General features: G+C 55.0%; 1 protein-coding gene across 2 annotated transcripts; it reads left to right on the forward strand.

Annotated features, from left to right (window-relative positions):
• The first annotated feature begins 9,258 nt into the window (after positions 1-9,258).
• On the forward strand, positions 9,259-20,884 carry TMEM200B (transmembrane protein 200B). Of its 2 annotated transcripts, none has more exons than XM_040086191.1 (2): positions 9,259-9,314; positions 16,270-20,884. In XM_040086191.1, exon 2 carries the CDS (start codon positions 16,293-16,295, stop codon positions 17,586-17,588), a length of 1,296 nt encoding a protein of 431 aa, XP_039942125.1. In that variant the 5' UTR covers positions 9,259-9,314; positions 16,270-16,292; the 3' UTR covers positions 17,589-20,884. The 2 variants fall into 2 exon arrangements, with proteins under 2 accessions (XP_039942125.1, XP_039942126.1); XM_040086192.2 differs by lacking the exon at positions 9,259-9,314 and adding an exon at positions 11,413-11,536.
• The last annotated feature ends 779 nt before the right edge of the window (positions 20,885-21,663 follow it).

Raw genomic sequence — 21,663 nt, forward strand, 5'->3', positions numbered from 1 at the left:
AGTGTCCTGCCTTATCCCCAGGCTCATCCCTGTCCCCAGAGCCTCTGCCTCAGGCAGTTTCTCCTGGCTGAGCTCCAGCTGGCAGTTCCATTTATCTGGCTGCATTAAGTGCCTGGCAGGTTGCATTATTCTTTAAGTACGTGAGGCTTTTCCAAAACTCATCTTCTCCCAGTAGTTCCTGCAGGCTGGCAGTGAGGAAATTTTGCAGCATTTCAGCCTGTGGTTCCCCAGTTGACCTTCCCCAGCCAATAGTCACTGCTGTGGGATGCTGGAACTCCTACATCCTGCTTTGTCCTGATCAGTAAGGAGAAGTAGGGCTACAGCTTAGCCATTTGGGCTTTTTTTTTTTTTTTTTTTTTTTTTTTTTTTTCTCCCTCATTTCCAGTCAGCTGTGGATCTGCTTATTTTCATCTAGAAAATAATGTGTATAAAATATTTATGTATATTTCATATATGTGTGCATATATATATATTTATGTATATAAAATATATACATATATATATAACGTATACCTGTAGTTATTTCAATTGAGATCAAAGTACAGTCCCTCATTTCATCTGGGGGATGCGGGGCACAATTAAAAATTATCAATCCTGCTAATAATAATTAAATAAGTGCTTTTATGGTTAATAAAAGGGCAACACCCTTTTTGATTAGCACATCAGCAGGATCCAAGGATGACAAGCAAGATGTTGCAGTATCCTACATTAATGGTTCAGTATCCTGCCCTGGGATTTCTGGGATAAGAAACTGAGATGTATTACAGGCTGGGGGGAGGGAATGGAAACTGGAGTTTTTATATCCCAGAGCACACAGGGCATTAGCAAAAGGAGCTGTGACCTGCACCGTCTATCCTCTGGGAGCCACAGCCAAATCCAGTCTGCTGTCAGCTCCCAGTGCTTGGAAATGGGGATCCCTGGCCCCCAGCTCATTGTTCCCCATCCCCTCTGGTTCTGTCCCCAGTCCCTCCCACTCCTGGTTCCAGTGCTCAGCATCCAGCTCCACTCACAGCCTGAGTGGGACCCTCCCCAGCACCAGCCCAGGGCAGGGGAGATGCCTCCAACTTTTCTGCATGGCAGGAGAGGACATCAAAGGCACCGAACCACTGCCTCATCCGTGCCCTGCCCTGGCCTCTCTCCCCATCTCCCAGTTTGCATCATGGAAAATGATGTCCACGGGGTTCAGCCGAGGCCGCTGGCTCAGCTCCACATGCCCGAGGCCAGCTGAGACACAAACACGAGCTCCTGTTCTGTTCTGGGAGGGGGCATTTGTCACCTCCCTGCATCTCCTCCCCTCTTCCAGACTAGTTACAGCTGCTCAGGAAACACCAGGGAAAGCCAGCAGAAGAAACTGCTGTGTTTCCCTCCTTCCTTCTTACCCATCATCCAGAACCAGTTAAACTCAGAGGAGCTCAGCTCTTCCCTCATTCCCTTTTAATTTCAGACCCTCTGGTAAGAGAAGACATGATAAAATGCAAGATTAAATGTCTAATGCCTGGGACCTGGGATTACTGGGGCCAGGCTGAATGGCCAGAGGTAGAAGGATGTGTCTGGTTCAGGGAGGTGTTGGGCTGGTGGTGCTTCTCCACATCTTGTTTCTCATCTGTGGCATCAAAAGGCCAGGGAAGTGTGAAACCCCTGCCCAGATCCGGCCCAGAGCTGTTCCAAAGGGAAAGGTTTCACTCCATGATGCAGAGGAGTGGCTTTGGGAGGGGATTTCTGTTCAGGGCTGGGGGTGAGGCCCAAAATCCCCCCACAGCAGCAGGGTGGGGCTCTGTGGACCCAAGTCCTTGGGCTGGTAGGTAACAGCATGGGATAACCCCTGTCATAAACCAAACATGCATCACCCTGCCTCCCATCTGCTCTTCGCTCTGTATGGGGGAGTTTCAGGCTTTGATGGCTGGAAAGATGCTGCTGATTTATTCATGGCCACTTCCCACCCATTAGCGTTAATAGCTCTTCTTGCTCTGTCTATGGAGCCTCTCAGTGACCTGGGAAGGTCAAGCACAGTGAGGTGCTGAAGCCCAAACAATTTCCTGGAAATAACTGGTGTGGTGACTTTCCATCCTCAACATCTGACCTTTCCAGCAGGGAAGGAGAAGGATGCCTGCGAATGTCCCCTCTCCGTTTCTTCTTCCTCTTGATCTTCTCACTTTAGAGAAGAAATTGCAAAGATGAAATTGTGGAAGCTCTCCACAGACTTCCTCCCAGCTACTCCTGGCTGCACCACGTGGCAAACAGGCTCTGCTCCGCCTTGCTTTGGCTACGAAAGTGCCCTTTGGGTGGAAATGTGTCCTTTGGATGAATCCCAGACCTATATAAGCCCCATGGCTTTTGATGAGGTCACCACATCTCAATCCAATGAGCGTCTAGGACCTTCCCAGGGGAGAGAAAATCATTTGTCCAAGATAAACCCCCATGTCTGAGCTGACCAGAGGGAAATGAGTTTCCCAAAAGCTGCTGTTTAATACCTGGGTTTCCCTGCCTTTTGGATCCCACAACTCCAAACCCATCACCACCCGCCCTGCCAAAGGTTAATTTTGCCAACACCACCTTAAACACGACCGGGGCATAGTTCCAGCCCTGTTTCTGGGTTGGTGTCCTTGAGGAGCAGGAGAGGAAGGCTTTGTGGGGGTTGTGCTGGGTTCTGGTATTGTAGGGATGAGATTCCTCCAAAAGCCTCAGGGGCTGCCCTGCTGTGAGGTATGGGGGAGCGTTCTTCATCCTCCCATGCTCCAGAAAGCGGGAGAAGATTTTGTGTGCACTGGCTCCGTGTCTATGAGGTGATGTGGGTGGGGGGATCCAAATTTGTCAAGGAAAGGGCTGCAGAGGATGAGTTTGTATCCTGGGATGAAGCAGAATATTCCAAACAAGAGAGCTTTGTGGCTGAGATTGGGCTCATCTCCTTTTCCAGGGGATCTTGCCCAAGTCCTCCCCTCTCCTGAGGTCTCAGCTCTCTCGATGTTATTTGAAGCAGGGACATGGATAAATGCAATAACATTCCAGAGATGCTGAGATGCAGCTGATGGGCTGAGGAGAAGATAAATGTGTTAGTGCTGAGGCACTGCACAGGCTGCTCCTCCTGCTCCTGCCTAACCTCAGCAGCCAACTTTAAAGCACAAGAAAAGGCTGTGGATGTTGCACTGGGTGATTTTTAAATTTGGTTTGTTTGTTTGTTTTTAATTTACTAATCCTTTAGTGGCTTGGTAGCGGAACCAGAGCCTTCTCTGGGGCTGCTGGAAGAGCTGGTGCTCAGGCACAGCAAGGGACATCATTTCACCGAGGATATTCACTGTATTTTGGGAACACTAGGCTCAGGTGTCTCAATTGCTGGTAACAGCCATTTAATATTCTGACCCAAGATGTGTCCTCAGCCTGTGAATCGAAGCAGATGAAGGGACATTTTTGTCTTATGGGTGCTCAAGCACTTGAGCTGTGCAGTTTTCCTCCTGTAATGGACCAGGGATGCTCAGCTCCTGCATCACCAAAGCAGATATTGAAGTGTTTTGGGAAGGGGCTTTTGGTACAGGATGGTTCCATGTCCCACTGTGGCCACAGAGCAGAGACACTGCCAGACCCTGTGGTTTCACCTCCCTCAGGCTTGGAGCAGGGGACAGCACCTCAAGCTGCTAATGAAGGCCTGGTGCTAATGAGGGAGGGAACAAGGACCAGGTGGGTTTTGGGATGTGGATCCTGGCATGGGTCAGGGATGGAGGGAGGACAATGCTTCCCTGGTGTGCTCCATCCCTTCAGAGCGACAATGCCTCACGGGCTTCTGCAATGCAGACACCATCCCATCATCCCATCGACCACATTCATTAGCTGACTGTAAAGCTCTTTCCCCTCAATTGGAGTTTTCCCCTTCTCGGCTTGTTCCTGAGCTCTTGCAGTGAAAAGTTCAGCAATTCAATTAAACAGGGTCTAAAACGCATTTCCCTTGGCGAGTGTTCAAATTCGGCCCTGATGGGTTCATTGGATTCCCATGGGATTTCTCCTGTAGGATGAAACATCAGGAAGATCCCTCAACCTCTGTCCCAAGCCACCAGGGTTTCACACAGCCACTGCCAGTGAAAGCCCAACCTGTCTCAAACCTTTCCCTGTCTGCTCTGGCAAAGCAAGGAAGGGTTGAAAATCCAAATTACCTCCCCGCCAAGAGGCATGTGGAGCTGGAAATGTTATGGCTCATTTTGAAATGAAAAGGCAATCTCAGAATATTGCATTTCTGTAAAATATCTCATCCCAGCTTTAGCTTTTATTTCTGTTACTTCAACATTAGCAAGCATTAATGCTTAGTAATTTAGGATATAACTGAAATGACAAACCAAAACACTTTGATGCAAGAAACTCTCTGAAAGCTGGTGAAGAGATAGAAGGATGAGCCTTTTGGTGCATTTTGGGATAATCCTTCAAGTTAGTCCATTCTTCCCATCAGGATTTGTATCTTGATCCTTTGTGTGACTAAGAAGAGCAAGTGATGACCAGACACAGTCACTCCAGAGCAAAACCCCCTCCCCTCAATGTTTCTATCTGCTTATAATTCATTCTGGCTGCAGTGACCCCAGCCTGAGACACCCCCTGGGTGCTGGGTACGAGTAGCTGAGATCGAGCACCTTCCCTGCAGCTCTCTGCTCACAGTGTGTGTTACAGACATGGGGCGACGTTAGAGCCACTTTGGTGCAGATCTCCTGCCCAGCCTGTGCTAACACTGCACTGTCCAAGCTGGAAAAGCAATGGCCCAGCAGTTTCTGGCAAGTGCTGCCCCCAGGTCTGCAGCCTCTCCTCCTTTTCATCCTCCTCCTCTCCCCAAGTGGCTGCTGGAACATCAGGAATGCAAATGTAGCAGGCAATGTCACCTTCCCAAATATTTTCAGTTAAGCATAGATGTGTTTCTGCGGAGTTTTAGTTGCATAAAACTTCAGAGCTGCACTTTGGCTTCAAGTGCAGCTTGATGTTCCCCTCAGCTGGAAAATACTTGCCTTTGGTTGTTTGGAAAGAGGAATTTGTTGCAGGGAGCTCTGCCCTCATGAGCCCAGTCAGGCAAGGAGGGGTTGCTTTACCTGGCAGTGGAGGACAGATCTGTAAATCAGATCCCATCTTGTGTCCACTGTCCAGAAAAATAAAATATGGCACCACAGGATGTGTCCAATACCGGAAAAGTTTCCAAAACGCTTTCATAAATCCCTGGGAAGAGAAGAAGCATTTAACTTACAGCTTTGGAGACATATTAAAACTCACTCATTCTGTACATTCGATTAACTTGCATTAATATGTGAAAATATGCAGCTTTTCTTCTACATGAAGATGGATGACATTTCCAGAACTCAACTCTTTAGGTTTTCCAAGTTCTTATTTAAAAGCTGGAGATAATTACTTTTCCAGGGACATACAGATAATGACTTCACATTACAGAGCATGATTAATTACAAGTCTGTTTGTATTTACAGTTGTTTCACTTACCCCTTAATGGGGCCACCTCTGAAGCAGCCTCTGGAGCTTTTAGCCCATGGCACCAGGAATCTGGTGCTGTGGTTATTTCCAGGCATCATACAAAAACGATCTCGCTGAAAGCAACTTTGGGAAGGTGCTGGCTCACCCTTCTGCTGCTAATGCCTTGCCCAAATCCCCTTCCCTGCCTGCCCTGGCTCCACTGGATGTGGAGGACAGTTTTTCCCCTTTATCCCTGTGTCAGCCTTGTGAATTCTGGGGAGGCTGCTGCAGCATCTTCCGCTAGCTGGAGGTTGGATGGAGGCTGGATGGAAGCTCTGGTGCCCTATAAGCATCAGCTGCCAGCAGCCCAGGAGGGATGGTGGTCTGACTCCTCAGGCAGAAATCACTTCCAGGCCCAAGCCACTTCTCCCAGCAGGAGGAGAGCATGACCATGGGCCAAGGAGCCCACAGGAGCATTTCTCTGCTCCATGCCTTGGTTCCCTGGCACTAGGTAAGGGGGAATGTCTGCTTCATGCCTTGTCCTTCACGGCTGATCTGTCCAGCCCCATCCCAGCCCCACTGCTCTGACTCTCCTTCCCCAAGGTAGCATCATGGAGAGCAGAGGAGTCCCGTCACTCAGGATACACATCCTTCAGCCAGAGGGGCTCTCATACTGAGCCTTCTCTGCTGCCCAAAATACCTCTCCAGGCCATGACCCCCCCTTAGCAGGCAGCATTCTCTGCCCATCACCTCCAGCACAGGTGGACAGCTGTCTCTGCCAGGTGGGAGCCATCCTGGAGGCTCTTCTCTCCCCTCTCTGCTAATGGGGGAGGCTCCTCAGCCCCGCGAGCCAAATCCCGCTCCAACAGCTGTATGTTCTCCAGCATGAGTCATCCCCACCCCGAGCTTTCAGCCTCTCCATAACAACATTCCTTCTCTCTGATCTCAGATCCTGGCTGTGATCATTCCCTGTCTAGTCCTCCTTCCTCCATCCACATGGTCCCTCCTGCCCAGACTCGGTTCCCAGCCGAAGCAGCAGGCAGCAGAGGAGGCTTTGCCAGGCTTACCAGACCTTCAAACAAGGATTCAGGTTCCCTCCCTCCCCTAAAACCAAGAGGAGGTGCCCAGTTATCATGAGGTCCAATTTTTCTGTCTTTAAAGAGAGACAGTGATGTTGGTTCTTTTTCATATCGTTTTTTGTTGTTCTCCCCCATCCCAGATGTGTCTGTAAGAGCCACCACTGCCACCTTCTCCCAGGGCATAGGGCAAATGCTCTGAGCTTTTGGTCCTTGCACATCTCCTTCCCTGCCATGGGCTCTTCTCTGAAACCTCCTCCCTGAGCCCCCTCTTCTCTCCCTGCTGTCACTTTTGTCCCCAGTGGGTTCTTTTCTTCACCCCTCTGCTCCTCTGGAGAGAGGTGGTCCCACTGTCTGCAAGGACATGAGGAACCCACGTCCCCATCCCAGCAGCTTCCATCTCAGGAAGGGTGGAAAATCCAGGCTGAGCCCTTCCTGCCCTGCACAGTCCAGCTTTAACCCCGGAGAACCACAGGCAGCTCCCCTCTCCCCCAGTCCTGCCTCCAGCATCTCTCCCCACATTAACAGTGGACCCCTGGGGGAGACCAGCCCACTCAGCACATCACTGGTGACCTGTGACTGGAAATCTGCTGTGGAGACAGAAGCTGTGCAGGGAGAGGCACTGCTGGAGCAGGGTGGCCTCTGCCAGCCTCCTGCCCTGTCCGTGCTGCCAAACTGCCAACCCCTGCTCCAAAAGCTGCCAGCACTGAGTTCCCACCAGTTCCCTCTCCGGTTCTTTATCCAACACTGCCTGGCACAGGTACAGCCTCTGAATAGAAATCAAATTTTGCTCAAAAGCATTAATTTCTTCTGGATCATGGGGTGTCCAGATGGATCCAGTGGTGGCAAAGGGAGACCTTGAATGTGTTGCTTGAACAGCATGAAAAGCCAAAGTCAAATCCCATTCTTCCCTGGGCCAGAGGTGTTCCTTGTCTGGAAGGCTTGGATGAGCGAGGCATCGCTCCACTCCAGCAGTGCAGCTGGCACCTTGGACCTACAGCCATAATCCCTTCCTTCAAGAAACTCCAAAAGTTCACGAAGTTACTTTAATTGAGCCAAGCAAGGAGGCAAAGAGTCGACCCTGTGCAGAATTCCCCCAGAACCAGGCATTTATTTCCCTCATCATCAACCCTCTGGATGATGCTCCCCGCCAGAGACAGGTGAAGAACCTGGTGTCCTGCATCTCATTTTTAAGCTTTATCCCTAAAAACCTTTCCCAGGGTACTCCCTGCCATAGAGACATCCAGCTGGATCCTGGATCTGCTCCTGGATTGTGGGGTGACAGTGGCAGAGTCACACAGGGAATTGCTGAGTTGTTTTGTGGCTTCCTAGGGAGAGCAGGGATCTGGGGAATGTGACCTTGGCACACTTTTAATGAAAGGCAGAGAAAGAGCCTCTGCTTGCAAAACATCTGGGGCTCTGGGTGAGATGGAGTCCCCACAGCACTTACTGGAGTGTTGGGGTTTGGTGCTGGCGTGGAAATGTGCTGGTGAAGGATTGGATTGGCAGTTTCAGTGTGTTGAGATGTGCCCCCGGTTACAGCTGTGTGATTCTGCTCATTGCCCTGTGGGGATGGGGATGTGGGCATGAAGAGGAGGAAATGGGGATGAGGGGATGAACACGTGAGGATGGCGATGAGGGATGAGGATGCAGGAATGGGGATGCCGTGCCATAATCCCTGAGGCTGGCAGAGAGATCTGTTGTGTCTTTGGCGAGTTCAGAGGAGGGAAAACAAAGCCCTGACTCTGAGCAGGTCCTTGCAGAGGGTCCTCGCTCTGTGCCTGCCTGGAGGAGAAAGTGCCCCTGGAACCTGCGTTAGCACCGTCTGGGGGGGCTGCAGCAAACGCCTCCAACTGCCAGGATTGACGTGGGAGAGTGCTTCACCCCAGCTGCTGAGCTCCTGTGCTGAAAGGGGCAATCCACTGCAGCCCCAGTCCCAGTGCAGGCTGGCCTGGCTTGGAGAACTGGGATCTTCTGGTGCACCGCAGGCTGGGGGGCTGAGGGGCTTTGCCGGAGGGGTGGAGAAGGGTCTCTGAGCTCTGAGCATTTCATAGGACCGGAGAATCACGGAATAGTTCGACTGGGAAGGGTCCTTAAAGACCATCCAGTTTCATCCCTCCCCCCGGCGTGGGCAGGAACTCCTTCCCCTGGAGCATCCCCGGCGCGGCAGGGCCCATCCTGCGGGGGGGGCTGGGGTCGCCGCCGGGCCAGGGGACCCGGGAGCGGGGCGGAGGAAGGATCCCAGCCCGGCCCCTTCCATCCCCCGCCGCCGCCGGCCCCGCTCGGAGCCAGGGAAATCCCAAACCCCGTCCATCCCGCGCCGCCATCGCAACTTTCCCACGCCCGGGAAGCGGCCGCCGGAGCCCGGCCCGGGAGGGGCACAGGGGGTCCCGAGGGAGGGGCACAGGGGGTCCCGAGGGAGGGGCACCGGGGGTCCCGAGGGAAGGGCACAGGGGGGTCCCGAGGGAGGGGCACAGGGAGTCCCGGTCCGGGAGGGGCACAGGGGGGTCCCGAGGGAAAGGCACAGGGGGTCCCGGGGGAGGGGCACCGGGGGTCCCGGCCCGTCCGCGTCCCCCCCGCCCCGCTCCGCCGCGCTCCGCCTCCCGCGGGGCCGGGGCGGGACCCGGGGCCGGGCGGAACCCGCCGCCCCTCCGCCCGCGCCCAGACGTCCCGGCGGCGGCGAGCGGGGAGCCGGGATCCCAGCGCGCTGCTGGCTCCTGCCGCTCCATGGCCCCGGCCGCGGCGGAGCCCAGCGCCCGCCGCCCCCGGGACAGCGGCCCCGGCCGGAGGCGCAGGGCTCGGCGGCCGCCGGTGAGTGCGGGGACGGGGCACGGCGGGGGGGGACGCGGGACGCGCGGCTCCGGCCGTGCACAGCCTCACCCAACTCGGCACACAGACCCCGGGCGGGATGCGCGCCGGGCTCGCAACACCCCCGGGCACCCCCAGACAGGCACTGAGCACCGCCGGGCACCCAGAGACAGACCCCGGGCACCCAGAGACAGGCACTGAGCACCCCCGGACAGACCCCGGGCACCCAGAGACAGGCACTGAGCACCCCCGGACAGACCCCGGGCACCCAGAGACAGGCACTGAGCACCCCCGGACAGACCCCGGGCACCCAGAGACAGGCACTGAGCACCCCCGGACAGACCCCGGGCACCCAGAGACAGGCACTGAGCACCCCCGGACAGACCCCGGGCACCCAGAGACAGGCACTGAGCACCCCCGGACAGACCCCGGGCACCCAGAGACAGGCACTGAGCACCCCCGGACAGACCCCGGGCACCCAGAGACAGGCACTGAGCACCCCCGGACAGACCCCGGGCACCCAGAGACAGGCACTGAGCACTTTTTGCAATTCCCGAGGCTCCTGGCAGGGGATTGTGGCGAGGTGTAGCCCCGCATCTCATCCCCAGGCAGGATTTGCTGTAGACACCAGCGAGAGAAGTGGGTGGAAATGGTCCCAGTAGATCCTGGAGTTTGGGATCGGGAGGGCTCCTGTGCACATGGGGCTTTGTGGCATGGAGGGGTCAGCGACCGCAGCCGGACCCACGGCTCTGTCTCACCTTTAGCTGGGTTTGTCTCACCTTTGGGTGGGTTTGAAATCAGCGAGATGTGTCTTTTGCAGGGGAAAGAGTAGGGGGGATGGGGGTTAAAAAGCTGGAGGTAAGAGTGATGCCAGCTGGGAACTTCATTGCTTGCAGGCCGAGTGGGATGTGGGCCTGTGGAGCGGGAGATGGGGTCTGTGTGTCTTTACCCCCTGGATAACTTGGGCCATGCCTGCGGGCAGCGAGGCAGCCCCTGGACTCCATCCCTCCCTCCATGCTGGCACGGATTTTTCAAAGGAGCAGCAGGGAAGGTGCCAAATTCAGAGTTTGGTCCTAATTCCCTGGAAATCTCAACCTATGGATTTTTCTTTTACTTTCCTTCCTTTTCTCTCGGCTGCGAGGATTTGCAAGGTGCTTCGCCGCAGCCTGTATCCTTGGGTGCCCTGCCACCCCACACTGCTTCCCAGAGGCAGGAATTCTCCCAAGAAATCTCCCCGAGCCCCTCACTCCTCCCCCTCCTCCAAGTGAGCAAAGAGCTGCCGTTAGAAATCCGCCCTCCATTTAAATCTAGATGTCTGCATTATCTCGAATTTGGATTTATTAATTATTTGCGTCTGGTTCCTATCAAAAAAGTTGAGCAATGCGGATGTCCTGATTTCGGCATTGGTTTGGGGGAGAAACACCAAATTTGCTGATTTTCATTGTCTCCTTAGACAATGGTCTGTCAGAAGCAGCTGGGAATTACAATCCCGATCCCATCACGGGGGTCTGACATGTCAGAGTTAAGCATCATCCAAGTTGCGTGAGCTCACCATGGGTGACTGCAGCTCGTTTCCCAGCTGTGCAGATTAGTCTAATTAGAGCAAATCTGGGTAAGGCAAGCTCTGATAATTAGTAATCAGTGGGATGTTTCCACACACTTTCTTTTGCCTGAGGGATAGAGAGGCGTTTAGAGCGTGGCCCCATTTTTTGGGAGCAGGGGGAGTTTTTGGAGAAGTCAAGGTGAATGGAGCTGGAGCTACTGGTGACGCTGGTGGCTCTGACTCCTCACCTGCCATCTGCCCATCAGGACCTTCTCGCCTAGGGTCAAGCACAGGGTGGAAAACAAAGGGAGAGACCCCTGTGTCCGCAAATCACCCCAGCACCATGTTTCCCTGGATTATATTCCAAGTGCCAGCAGGGGCCTTGGTGGCTCCTGACTGCTGTCTGGGATGTGTGACCTGATGATGGAAAGCTGGCACGACGCTTCCCCACACCCGGGGCAGGTGTGGGGGTGATGCCCCTGCTGTTAGGTGCTTGGTGGAGGTGGTTTTGTGTTAACCCCTCCTCCATCCCATCCTTCACCTGGGAAAACTGAGGTCTCTGCTGCTGCAGAGAGAGGAATAAAGGACGCTTCTGACCTTCAGGCTGCCACTCTCGGGGCCTCCTGTGCTGTAGCAAAGGTGAAGATCAGTCACAACCCCAGTGAGACTCCCAGTCCGGAAGGTGATTCCTGCTAGGAAGGGGAAAATCCTTCCCATGCTATGGCTAGAGCCTTACTGAGCTTATGTGGAAGTTTCTATGAGGGAACTCAATTAATTATGGTTGATTAATGGGCGTCCCAAGCTGCAGCCACAGATTTTGTCACTGCATTGGGAACATGCTTTTGTCAGGTTCACATGGGGAGGTTTTATTCCTCGGGCATGAGTCCAGGGGAGGCTCTGGACTGGGAGCTGCCAGTGGGTGCTGGGGTGGTGACCAGAAATGTCTGGTAGATTTTTCTCCTGTTCCCTCTCTCTGGAGACTTTTATGTGTAGCCAAGGAGGGGAACTTGAAGTGAACTTGGAAAACTAGAAAAGGAGGGAGTGCTCAGGTGGGATATGAGCACTCAGACCACCCCAAGCATCCAGCGTGAGGGATGCACCGTGCGCTGGGATCACTGCTGCTCCCCTCTGGCTTTGGCTTCGGTCTCCTGCAGCCAGGATGGGAGGTGTGAGGGGGAAGGAGCTGGTGCCTGGGGGCTGCTCCTGGGGTCCCCTCCTGTCCCGTGCTGGGGGCGGCATTGGAGGTCGGGCTGAAAAGGAGTTATTTTTAAGCATCACATCAGCACAGACTGTCATTCCCATTCTTCATACCTTCCTGGTGAGTGGGAGAGCTGGGGTGCTCCAGCAGCTTGACACAGCCTCATGCACAAAAGGTCTTGGCTGCCTGGGTCCCATTTTCTTGTGGAGAGGGATTTGGGGGAGCTCAGCCACCACAGGCTTGGATGTCACAGGCTCCCCAGGGCTTGGATGAGGCAGAGGGGGCTGGGCTGTGCTTGCTGGTTTGGGGTCTCGCCCATCACTGTGGCCTTTAGACTCACTGCAGGCTTTGCTGGCTGATTCGGCAGCAAATTGAAAAACCAGTTTATTCCCAAAATCAGGAAAGCATCTTTAAAGTCACAATGCTTTAGGAAAAGAAAAGGAAAAAGGAGGTGTTTTCTGTTTGTTGAGCATTTCTTGGGTGTTCATTACAGCTGGGGCTGCTCCTGTGCCAGCTCCCAGGATGATGCCCTGCACAGGACCCACAGCACAGGATCCTGCACCCAGAGTGGGATCCTGGGTGCAGAATGGGATCCTGCCCCACAGTTGGGCAGTGCAGCCTGGGATGGGGCAGGGCAGCAACGGGAACATTCTCCCGAGGGAGATGCTGGATTTTAATTCCCTTCCGTGTGGTGGACGCTGTCCTGCAGCGCAGCTCTTTCCAGGTGTGAGCCAAGGAAAGTGAAAAGCTCCTGGAAGGATAACTGGCAAGAGGGATAAACCTGCAAGGGGAAGGCCCTCAGAGCTGCCTGCACTTGGCCCTTTTCCATAAGGCATTTCTGCATCTCCAGCCCATCACTGAGTTGGGCGCACCTCCTGCGGCACAGGACTGGAGTGGCAGCTCCAGACACAGGTCCAGCCCCTCATCCTTCATCCGGAGGGAGATCTGGAGGCCATTTCTGCTTTTTGATAGCCTTTGATGCTGTAAATTCAAACTAGCAATGTGGTCATGGCAGGGGAAGAGCATCCCAGGGACACCCAGGGGATGTGAGGACCCGCCTGCAGGAGGGACCCTTCCCAAATTCTGCTTTACCACCAGCCAGCTCTGCTGCTGTCACATGCATTGGGATTTCGTGTCAGATTTTAGGAGCATCAGTCTGCGAAGGCGGCAGGAGAGGATTGAGGTGGGAGGGTGGAGCCAGTAATGTGCCTTCGTGATGGGGGGGATTAGAGAAATATTTGGATTTATTTTAATGTCAGGCTTATTGTAGGGATTGGGAGCCTAACCTGGCAGCAGAGCAGCGCTCATCCCGCTCCAGAACAACACTTACAGTTCCATACTGTCATTCCAGACTGTCGTTCATTCCCACCGGGAATCGAAACCTCCGAGCTGGCCGTGGTGAGCCACAAACGCCTCCAGGCTGGACGGAGGTGGCCAGGAGCGCCAAGGCACTGCGTGTCCCCAGCACGGGCCCGGGCTGTCCCGGTGCCCTGACACCGCTGCTCTAATGTGGCATTAATCACCCGCGGGGGTGGCGGCGGCTGCAGGCTGCAGGAGGGGATGGCAGCGCTGGCTTTTGTGGGTTTTTGTTTCTTTCGTTTCTTTTTTCTAAAAGGGTTATATAACCTTGGGGATTCTATTAATAAAAATAATGATTTTGAACTCTGGGAACAACTAGCCCCAGCAGTCAGCAAGGGAATGCTCCAAGTTCAGAAGACGGCAGTGGGGAGATAAGGGACAGGCACCCGGGTAGGAATAGTGGCTGGAGCTACAGAGGGGATTCCCTGCCTGCAGCCAGGCTGGTGGCATCTGCCTGTCCCTCGTGCCAGCACCTCTGTCCCTGTTCCCCAGGAAAAGGAGAGGAGCTGGGAAGGGAATTGTTTCAGCCCCAGCATGGTCTGGACCCTATGGATGTGGCATGGGTGGGCACCTCTCATCCTCCTGCATGCATTTCCAAGCAGCCTCACACTCTATCCAGGGCAAAAGTGTGGCAAGAACAGCCTGGTGCAGCCCAGGTGAGCATCACCTGGACCCAGAGCATTGCCCTGGCTGCGATCCAGGGGATGCACATGGTCCTCACAGGCAGGACCCCAGCAAAACTTGTTGTCCCCATGGGATGCTCTTTGTTCCTACAGGTGGGACACCAGGGGTGCTCCTGTTCCCTGTGGACACTGGTCTTGATTCCACAGGGTCAATTCGAGAGGTTAGAGGAGCTGGGGTTAAATAGACACGGCTGAGGCTCCGGAATAAAACAGGGGCTGCCTGGTGTGTGTTCAGTGTGAGTTTGGGGTCATGAGCTGTGGGGGACACGCTCCCCCCAGTCAGTGTCCGAGAGCTTTCTCTTGCAATATAGAGGGTCATGCTCTTTTTAATCCCTAAGTAGCCAGCAAGGCATTTAAAGGATTTGCTATAAAAATTAAGGGAGTTTGAAGCTAAGATGGCAATTACAGAAAATCGAGACATAACCTGAATCAGGGCATTTGGAGGCAAAAATCCCAGAGTCTTTGGGATGTGTTCAAGTGTCCAGTCGTTTCCCTTAAATACCAAAATATTTAAAGCCTCATTTTTGAGGATGAACATTACTTTGGGTTTATTGTGTTTCTCCGTTTGCCGTGTGAGATTATCAACTTGTTTTTCAGAAGGCCTTAACACCCCATTCAGCAGTGGCCTGGGATTTGGTCTGGTTTGTTTGGGACTTTATTTTTTTTTCCCTTTAAATCTGTCTTACATGAGTTGTCACAGCTTGACAGCCTTGTGCCAGGAACAAGCTGTCATCCTGGAACTCATCTCTTTAATTCCTTCCCTCTGATGCTAATAACACCTTAAGATGATTAACTGGGGAAAAAAAAAAAAAGGTATTTTTCTGCTGTTTGGATGCTGGTCACTGGCTCTCAGCACTTCATTCACCTTGGGGAGTAAAGTTGGAGTGGCCACCCCTCTCCTCCTGCAGGCTTCTCCGTGGGTTTCGTTTCTGGATTTGTTTTGCTGAATATCCGTGATTCTGTGTTGTCCAAACGCTTTTCTTGTCAGTTTAAGATGCAGTGGGATGACAAGCCTCCTCCCAGAGCATCCCTTGGCTGGGGTCCACCCTGCAGCTCTCCCTGCTCACATCCCCTTTGGGATGTCCCTTTGGGAGTGGCCTGGGCAGCATTCCCACGCTGGCAGTGCTGGGAGACACAGGAGAGTGCTTGGACACCCCGTGCTGCCCCAGCCCTACCGCCAGCCATGGCTGGGCACGCAGCACCGCGCTGCAAGGACGCAGATTCCTGTCAGCATGAGCTTATTTATATTTTTTTTAAAGATGCTTTTGGTCTGGGACTTGTTCAAGGCCTGTTTTAACTTCCCAGGGTTCCACTTATCCTAGGCACAGTGATGCCAGCCCAGCTGATGCTTCTGCCAGCTTGGTCACCTGCTGTGTTGAGCAGCAGCTTCCACACCTTTTTGCTCATCTAGGAAATAAAGTTCTGGATAAAATGATACACCATGCACTGTAAATCCCTAGATGTGGAATTTTATTGGTGTGTGTGTGTGAGGTTGGTGTGTGTGAGGGTAGGATCCTGGGCATGCACTGAGCAGGTCAGAGGAAATAGGAGACTGCAGAAAATTGAGAAAAATGCCTCTTTTAGCTTAAATTCTCCATGGATTAGTGGGTCCTGCCACCTGATGAGTGACTTGATGTTGGTTTAGGTCTTTTGGTCCTGCTTTGATCGTCACTCACAGGGTTGTGGGTGGTGCGGCTGTCAGACTTTTCATTTGGTTTTCCAGGTGCCTCAGTTTCCCCGGCAGATGAATAAATAGCCCTTTCCCTCACTGCTGTTGTGGCACATTGGGGATGTCACCTTCCGTGGGTGTCACAGGACTGGGGTGACCCAGGACAGGTCCCTTAGGCCGCGATGCCGGTGACGGCTCAGTGCTGGGCACAGCAGGGTCCTCGCTCAGGGTTTAGAGGGATGAGCCTGGGGGCTGTGGGAGTGTGTTTGGAAGGGGCTCTTCAGCCCTTCACTCCTGAGTGGGGAGAGAGAAGTGACTTGAGGAAAGAGGGGAGCAAAGGGCAGAGCAAAGCTGCCGGTCTCTGCCTGGTGTAACTGTGGGCTTGGTGTCCTTGTGCTCCTGGCATCCCCGTGTTCCCAGTGTCCCTGTGGTGCCCGTGCTCCTGCATCCCGGGCACGAGGACCCCCGGTGACGCCCGCTCACCTTTTCCTCCTCCCGTCGTGCAGGAATTGCGGCTGAGCCAGAGACGATGACTGCGGAGAGCGCCGAATCCAATGGAGCCGTGCGGGAGCAGGAGCAAGGGGGGGCCAAGGTAGCGGCTCCCCCCGTCCCACCGCGGCGCCGGGGCCGCCGCCTGCGGCGCAAGCCCCCGACGGAGCCGCCGCTGAAGGGACGGCTCCGCATGCGCTCGCCGGCGGGAGCCTTCGTCGTGGTGGGCATCTCAGTGGTCCTGGTGGGCATGACCATTGCCGTGGTGGGCTACTGGCCTCACCGAGGACACGGGGGCCCCGGGGCCGGCGCGGGGAACGCCAGCGCGGTGGGGGACGTGAGGAGGGAGGTGGCGGCCAGGCGCCACGTGCCCCACAGCGAGAAGCTGAAGCTGATCGGCCCCGTCATCATGGGCATCGGGCTCTTCATCTTCATCTGCGCCAACACGATGCTGTACGAGAACAGGGACACGGAGACCCGGCGCCTGATGCAGAAGGGGCTCTACGGCCTGGCGGTGGGGCTGCCCGAGGGGACCGGCCCCAAGGACAGGCACCGCCAGCGTGGGGACAGCCGGTCCTTCCCCAAGGCCAACGCTGAGTGCGTGGAGGGCTGTTACGAGGTGGATCTGTCCTGTCAGCCCTGCCCCGGTCCTGGCAGCAAGTGGTCTGACTGCTACGGCCCCAACCGGCTCCCGACCACGGCCGAGTTCCTGCAGCACCCGGCAGCTTCCCCTGCGGCCTCTCTCCACAGCCTCCACTCCACCGAGGCCAACCTGAGCCTCCCGTGCCGCGCTGGAGCCGAGTCCCTGCTGTCCTCGGCCGTGGGTGCCCTGGCACTGCCCATCATCAAGCTCAACAACTGCCTGCTGGACGGGGCAGCACGGGGGGCTGGCGGGAGGGCGGAGAGGGGCCCTGCTGAGCATCGCCCCAGAACACCGCAGCTCTCCCGGGCTTCGCTTTCCGTCGGCGACGGCGCCGCGCGCCGCGGCCGGGCCGGTGGTGGTGGTGATGGCGGCCACGTTATCGTCACTATGGGTGACGGCTGTCCCGGGGCGCAGCCGCTGCTGGAGCTGAACCCCGCTGTGCACCTCCACACCCCGGGACACTCCAAATCCCTGGACCTCGGCCGCCCGGGGCTGCTGCTGGTGGCCCCCATCGAGGACCGTAAGAACCGGAGCTGGCCCCGGCTGGACCACGTCAGCCTCGCGGGCTATGCCAAGCTGCAGAGCACGGGCGACTCCTCGGACAGGCTGCTGGAGCCCAGCGAGCCCCCAAGCCGGGGCGAGCCCCGACCCAGCTCCTGGGTGGTGGGGATGGAGCAGGGCACGCGGGTCTGATGTCCCCAACACCTCTGGGGACTGGAACGTCCCAGTCCCTCATCCTGGCCCCCAGCAGCCACCAGCGACCCCAAAACCCACATCCGGGAGAGGTTTGGGGGCAGCATTTTTAAGCCGATGCCAAGAGGAAGGTCCTGGCCCTCTGCTCCTGGGGGAGGACTTGCCTAGGGTGGGATGTCTTTCCAGGTAGATGCCCTTGGCCTTACAAGCCCTTCTCCTGGAGGCTTTTCTAGAGGAGTCCTTGCTTTGAGACCCCACACATACTGTTGGATGGGGACGTGAGGGCAGGTGAAGCCCCACCGGCCCCCACAGCACTTTATTTCAGCAGGGTCGGGGTGGGGAGATGCTTGGAGGGGGGTGGTGTCCCCATGTCCAGCCTCAACCCACCAGAAAATTTGCTTGGCCAGAGCACGTAGGCCCAATGGGGCTATTAAATCTTATCTGGATGCCATGTGGTCCTGCCTTGCCTCCTCCTGTTGCCTGTGGGATGCTTGGGAGGGGCGGCGCCTGCAGTAGTCGGTCCAGAGGGTCTGTGAGGCCTTGTGCCCCCACCTAGGCTCCACTGGAGAAGGGATGCTCCATAACCAGCTGTTCAACCTTCACAGGATGAGGTGATAAGAGCAAGGTTTGGGATTTTTATGGAGAGAAGGGATGTAAGAGGTGCCCAGGGAGTTGCAGGCAGCGACCAAGATGCTGCTGCCCACGTAGGGTGCAGCGATTCTGAGAGCCTCTCAATGGATGTGGGTTTGTTTGGGCTGGGTTCTGGTAGGATGAAGGATGCAGGTGGTGGGAGGATGGGTGTGAAGGGGCAGAGAGGTAAGGGAGTGTTGGTGCTGGTTTTGCCAGGTCCTGCTTGGTGCTGTTCTGTTACTTGGTGCCTGCTGGATGCAGAACGGGAGCTGTATGGGATGAGGCCAGAGAGGCAGGTTTGGCAGTGGGGTGGAATTCTGGAGAAAAGGGACCTGGGACTTCATCTCACCCCTTCCTCACCCCTTCTTACTCCCTCCAGTGCTCTCTTGGTCAGGAAGAGCCCTTGGGATGCCAGGGGGAGTGGAAGGATGGATTACAGTGATGGGATGAGGACAGCTCTGCTCTCCAGAAACTTGGGAGGCTTCAAAATGTGGCAGCCTAGCTGGGATCTTTGCATTTTGCCTTCCCAAAACCAGGGCTGATTGCGATAGCTGAAATCTCTTTTTATCTGTTTGGGAAGGGGTTACTCCTGTTTCTCCTTCTCTCTCTGGTCTGAAGTGAACAGTATCAGACCTTGAAAACTTTGGGAACAACATCCTTCTTCAGTTCAAAACATCCCAGCAAAATCACTTGGAAATTGCCTTTCTTTCTCCCAGAAAAGCAACCCCCACAGTGTTTGGGGGTGCAGAGGTCTGCTTTACAGGGAAAAGCTGTCTCTGTTCCATTGCCAACCCCCCCCAGAGAGCTTGGGTACAGCTTCCCCCTGTGTGGGGAACAGAGATGGGACCAACAGCTGCAGTCTGGGGCCAGCTGCACCCCAAAGGATTCTCTGGAGCGATACCAGCCCAAGCTCAGCTATTTATCTGGCTGCTTAATCTCAGCATTATTTAGGCACTGATTCAATGCAATAAACAGCAACAAGAAAAAGTCACCATCGGGGTCTGCCTGGGAGCAGCATCCCAGGGGAAGTGCCAGAAGGTTGTTTTTGTCTGAAAATAACTTTTTACTTGGGCTTAACTAGCTGCAGCCAGAGCTCATGCCAGGCCCTGGGCCGTGCTTTGGGAACTGGCAGCAAGAAACTGGAGCCCAAAATGCCACAAGGAGCTGCACGAGAAGCTATTGGGGGTGTTTGTTTTAATTTTTCCCCTTCATTTTCTGGCTGAGGCTCAGTCTAAGGGTGGGAAATAGCTGGATCAAAGGAGAAGCTGCCTGGAAGCTGCCATGTGCTTGCACCAGCATTGTCCTGCCCCGTCCTCCTGCCCAGCTCAGCAGCATCCTCCAGGGAAGGCATTTCTGAGTCACACAGGAGTAATTTCAAAATGCAAAGCAGCTTGATTAATTAATCTGGCAGGGTGAGAGGCCCTGTGCCTTCTCCAGGGAGAGCAGCATCTGTGCATCCCTCACCTTCAGCTCTGCCTGTGGACACTGTTCCCGGAGTATTTGTGGGATTTTAGCAATGTTGGTTTCAGTGTATGGATGCTGAATATGCTGTCCTCACAATGCACTGGGAATGAACTGGGCAGGGAAGAGACTGGGTTAGAAACAGAAATTTAAAAAGAAAGTAAAAATGTCCACCCTGCATGGATCCCACCGTTGGCTGCTTGGCTGCAGAGCTGTGGAGTAGAACAATCCTGGAAGCCCTGGAGATCTCACACTGCACAGCCTGTGAAGGGCTGTGATGGTGATACCTTCTGTCCTGCTCAGGAACAGCCTGGATACACTCTGGACTAAATATCCAGCTGTTGTCACCCTCAGGGTGTCCCACCCCAGGAGGTGGCCACTGCAGGAGGAGACTCCTACTGACAGCAGGGGGATTTCATCAAAAACACCAGCAAAGAAAACTGGGGGATCGTCCCCAACACCAACATGTCCAGGCTGATGAGGACTGACCCTGGGGTCCCTTGGAACAGAGGATGGAGGCTGGAGAGACAAGGGCAATTGCAAATATCCCCCACCACTAAGTGACCTCTACAGGACAGCTTAGTTTGGGCCAAAAATGGATAAAATGAGGAAAATGGACTGAGGGAACCACTACCACAGGCTGTGTGTGTGCCTTGGGGAGGTGCAGACCCTGCCGGTGGCTGTCAGAGGGTCTCTCGTGCCCAGAGACACCCCAGTCATGGCCTGCAGACCCTGCCAGCAGGTCTCCAGATTTGCTGCTGGGACAGCTGTGTCCTCAGGGAGCACAAGAACCACAGCTGCGGTGTCGCTCCCTGATACTGCTCAGCCGTTGGCCGGTGTGCAGCTCTTCCTCCTCCTCCTCCTCCTCTCCCTGAAGCGGGGCAGGTCACAGCCATCAATCTGCTCGGCTGGAGAGCCCTTCCTTGAGATCTCAGGTCTGTGTGAAGGCAGCAGTGAGTGAGCCCGGCCATCAATCTGCCCCGCGTGGGGAAGGTGACCGTAGGGGATGTGCAACCCGTGCTGCCTTGTGCCCTCCATCCTGAAGGGGAGCGGTGATGATGGGTGTGGGTGTGCCCCCCGGGCCTGTAACACCCTGGGCCCTTTTGGCAGGGGGCTGATTTCTGGTGCTTTGTTTGAAAAAAGGGCAAGAGTGTGATACAAAATGCTTCTCTGCTTTAATGAGCCCACACTGAGCCAAAGGCGCCCATCCCAGTGCTTCCCGGTACCCAGGGGAGCTGGCGTGGGGTTGGGAGTAGTTGCTTTATATATATATATATATATATATATATAAAAATATATAAATTGTGGGTTTGAGGGTGCCCTGTTTAGGTTCTCTGGCACCCAAGGCTGTGCACATTAATCCTACTGTAGAAATGGGCTGAGCAATGTGGGATGGATCCCTCTGGGGCTGGTCCTGGGTTGAAAGCCAGAGTTCCTCGGTGTTGTCAGTACCCATGTGATGTGTCCTGACAGCTGAGCACTGGCACGGGGCTGGAGCCGAAATCTCGTGCGCTTTGTCTTGGAGCCCATCAGGGACCACTGCCCGTGCTGGGGGCAAAAGGCAAAAGATGCCCGTGGATGTGCAGGAGGCTGCTGTGGTGCTTCCCTGGGTGGTTGGGGATGGAGCAGGGATGAATCCAAGGCCATTGACCCAGCTGCTGCAGGACCTGAGGTGATTCCGCACCTGCTTTTGGCTTTTTGTTTGTGCCTCAGTTTCCCCAGCGATAGAGCTGAGAGCTGAGCTCAGCATGTCCAACCTGTCCAATTGCCAACATAATTCTTCCCTTTCAACCTTTCGACTCTGTTTATCTCAGACCCTGGGATGAACAACCCTGGGCTCTCCCAGCTGGAAGTGATGGAGTTGCCCTGCTGCTGCCTGGCTCCCACAACCATTCTGGAGCCCTGAGAGCAGCCCTGATCTTCCAGGGACACGACTGGCTGCTGAGCCCCAATAATGGGAGGAACAGACTAAAAATAAACAAGC

This window comes from Hirundo rustica, chromosome 25 (genome assembly GCF_015227805.2).
Source record: "Hirundo rustica isolate bHirRus1 chromosome 25, bHirRus1.pri.v3, whole genome shotgun sequence".
NCBI lineage: Eukaryota > Metazoa > Chordata > Aves > Passeriformes > Hirundinidae > Hirundo > Hirundo rustica.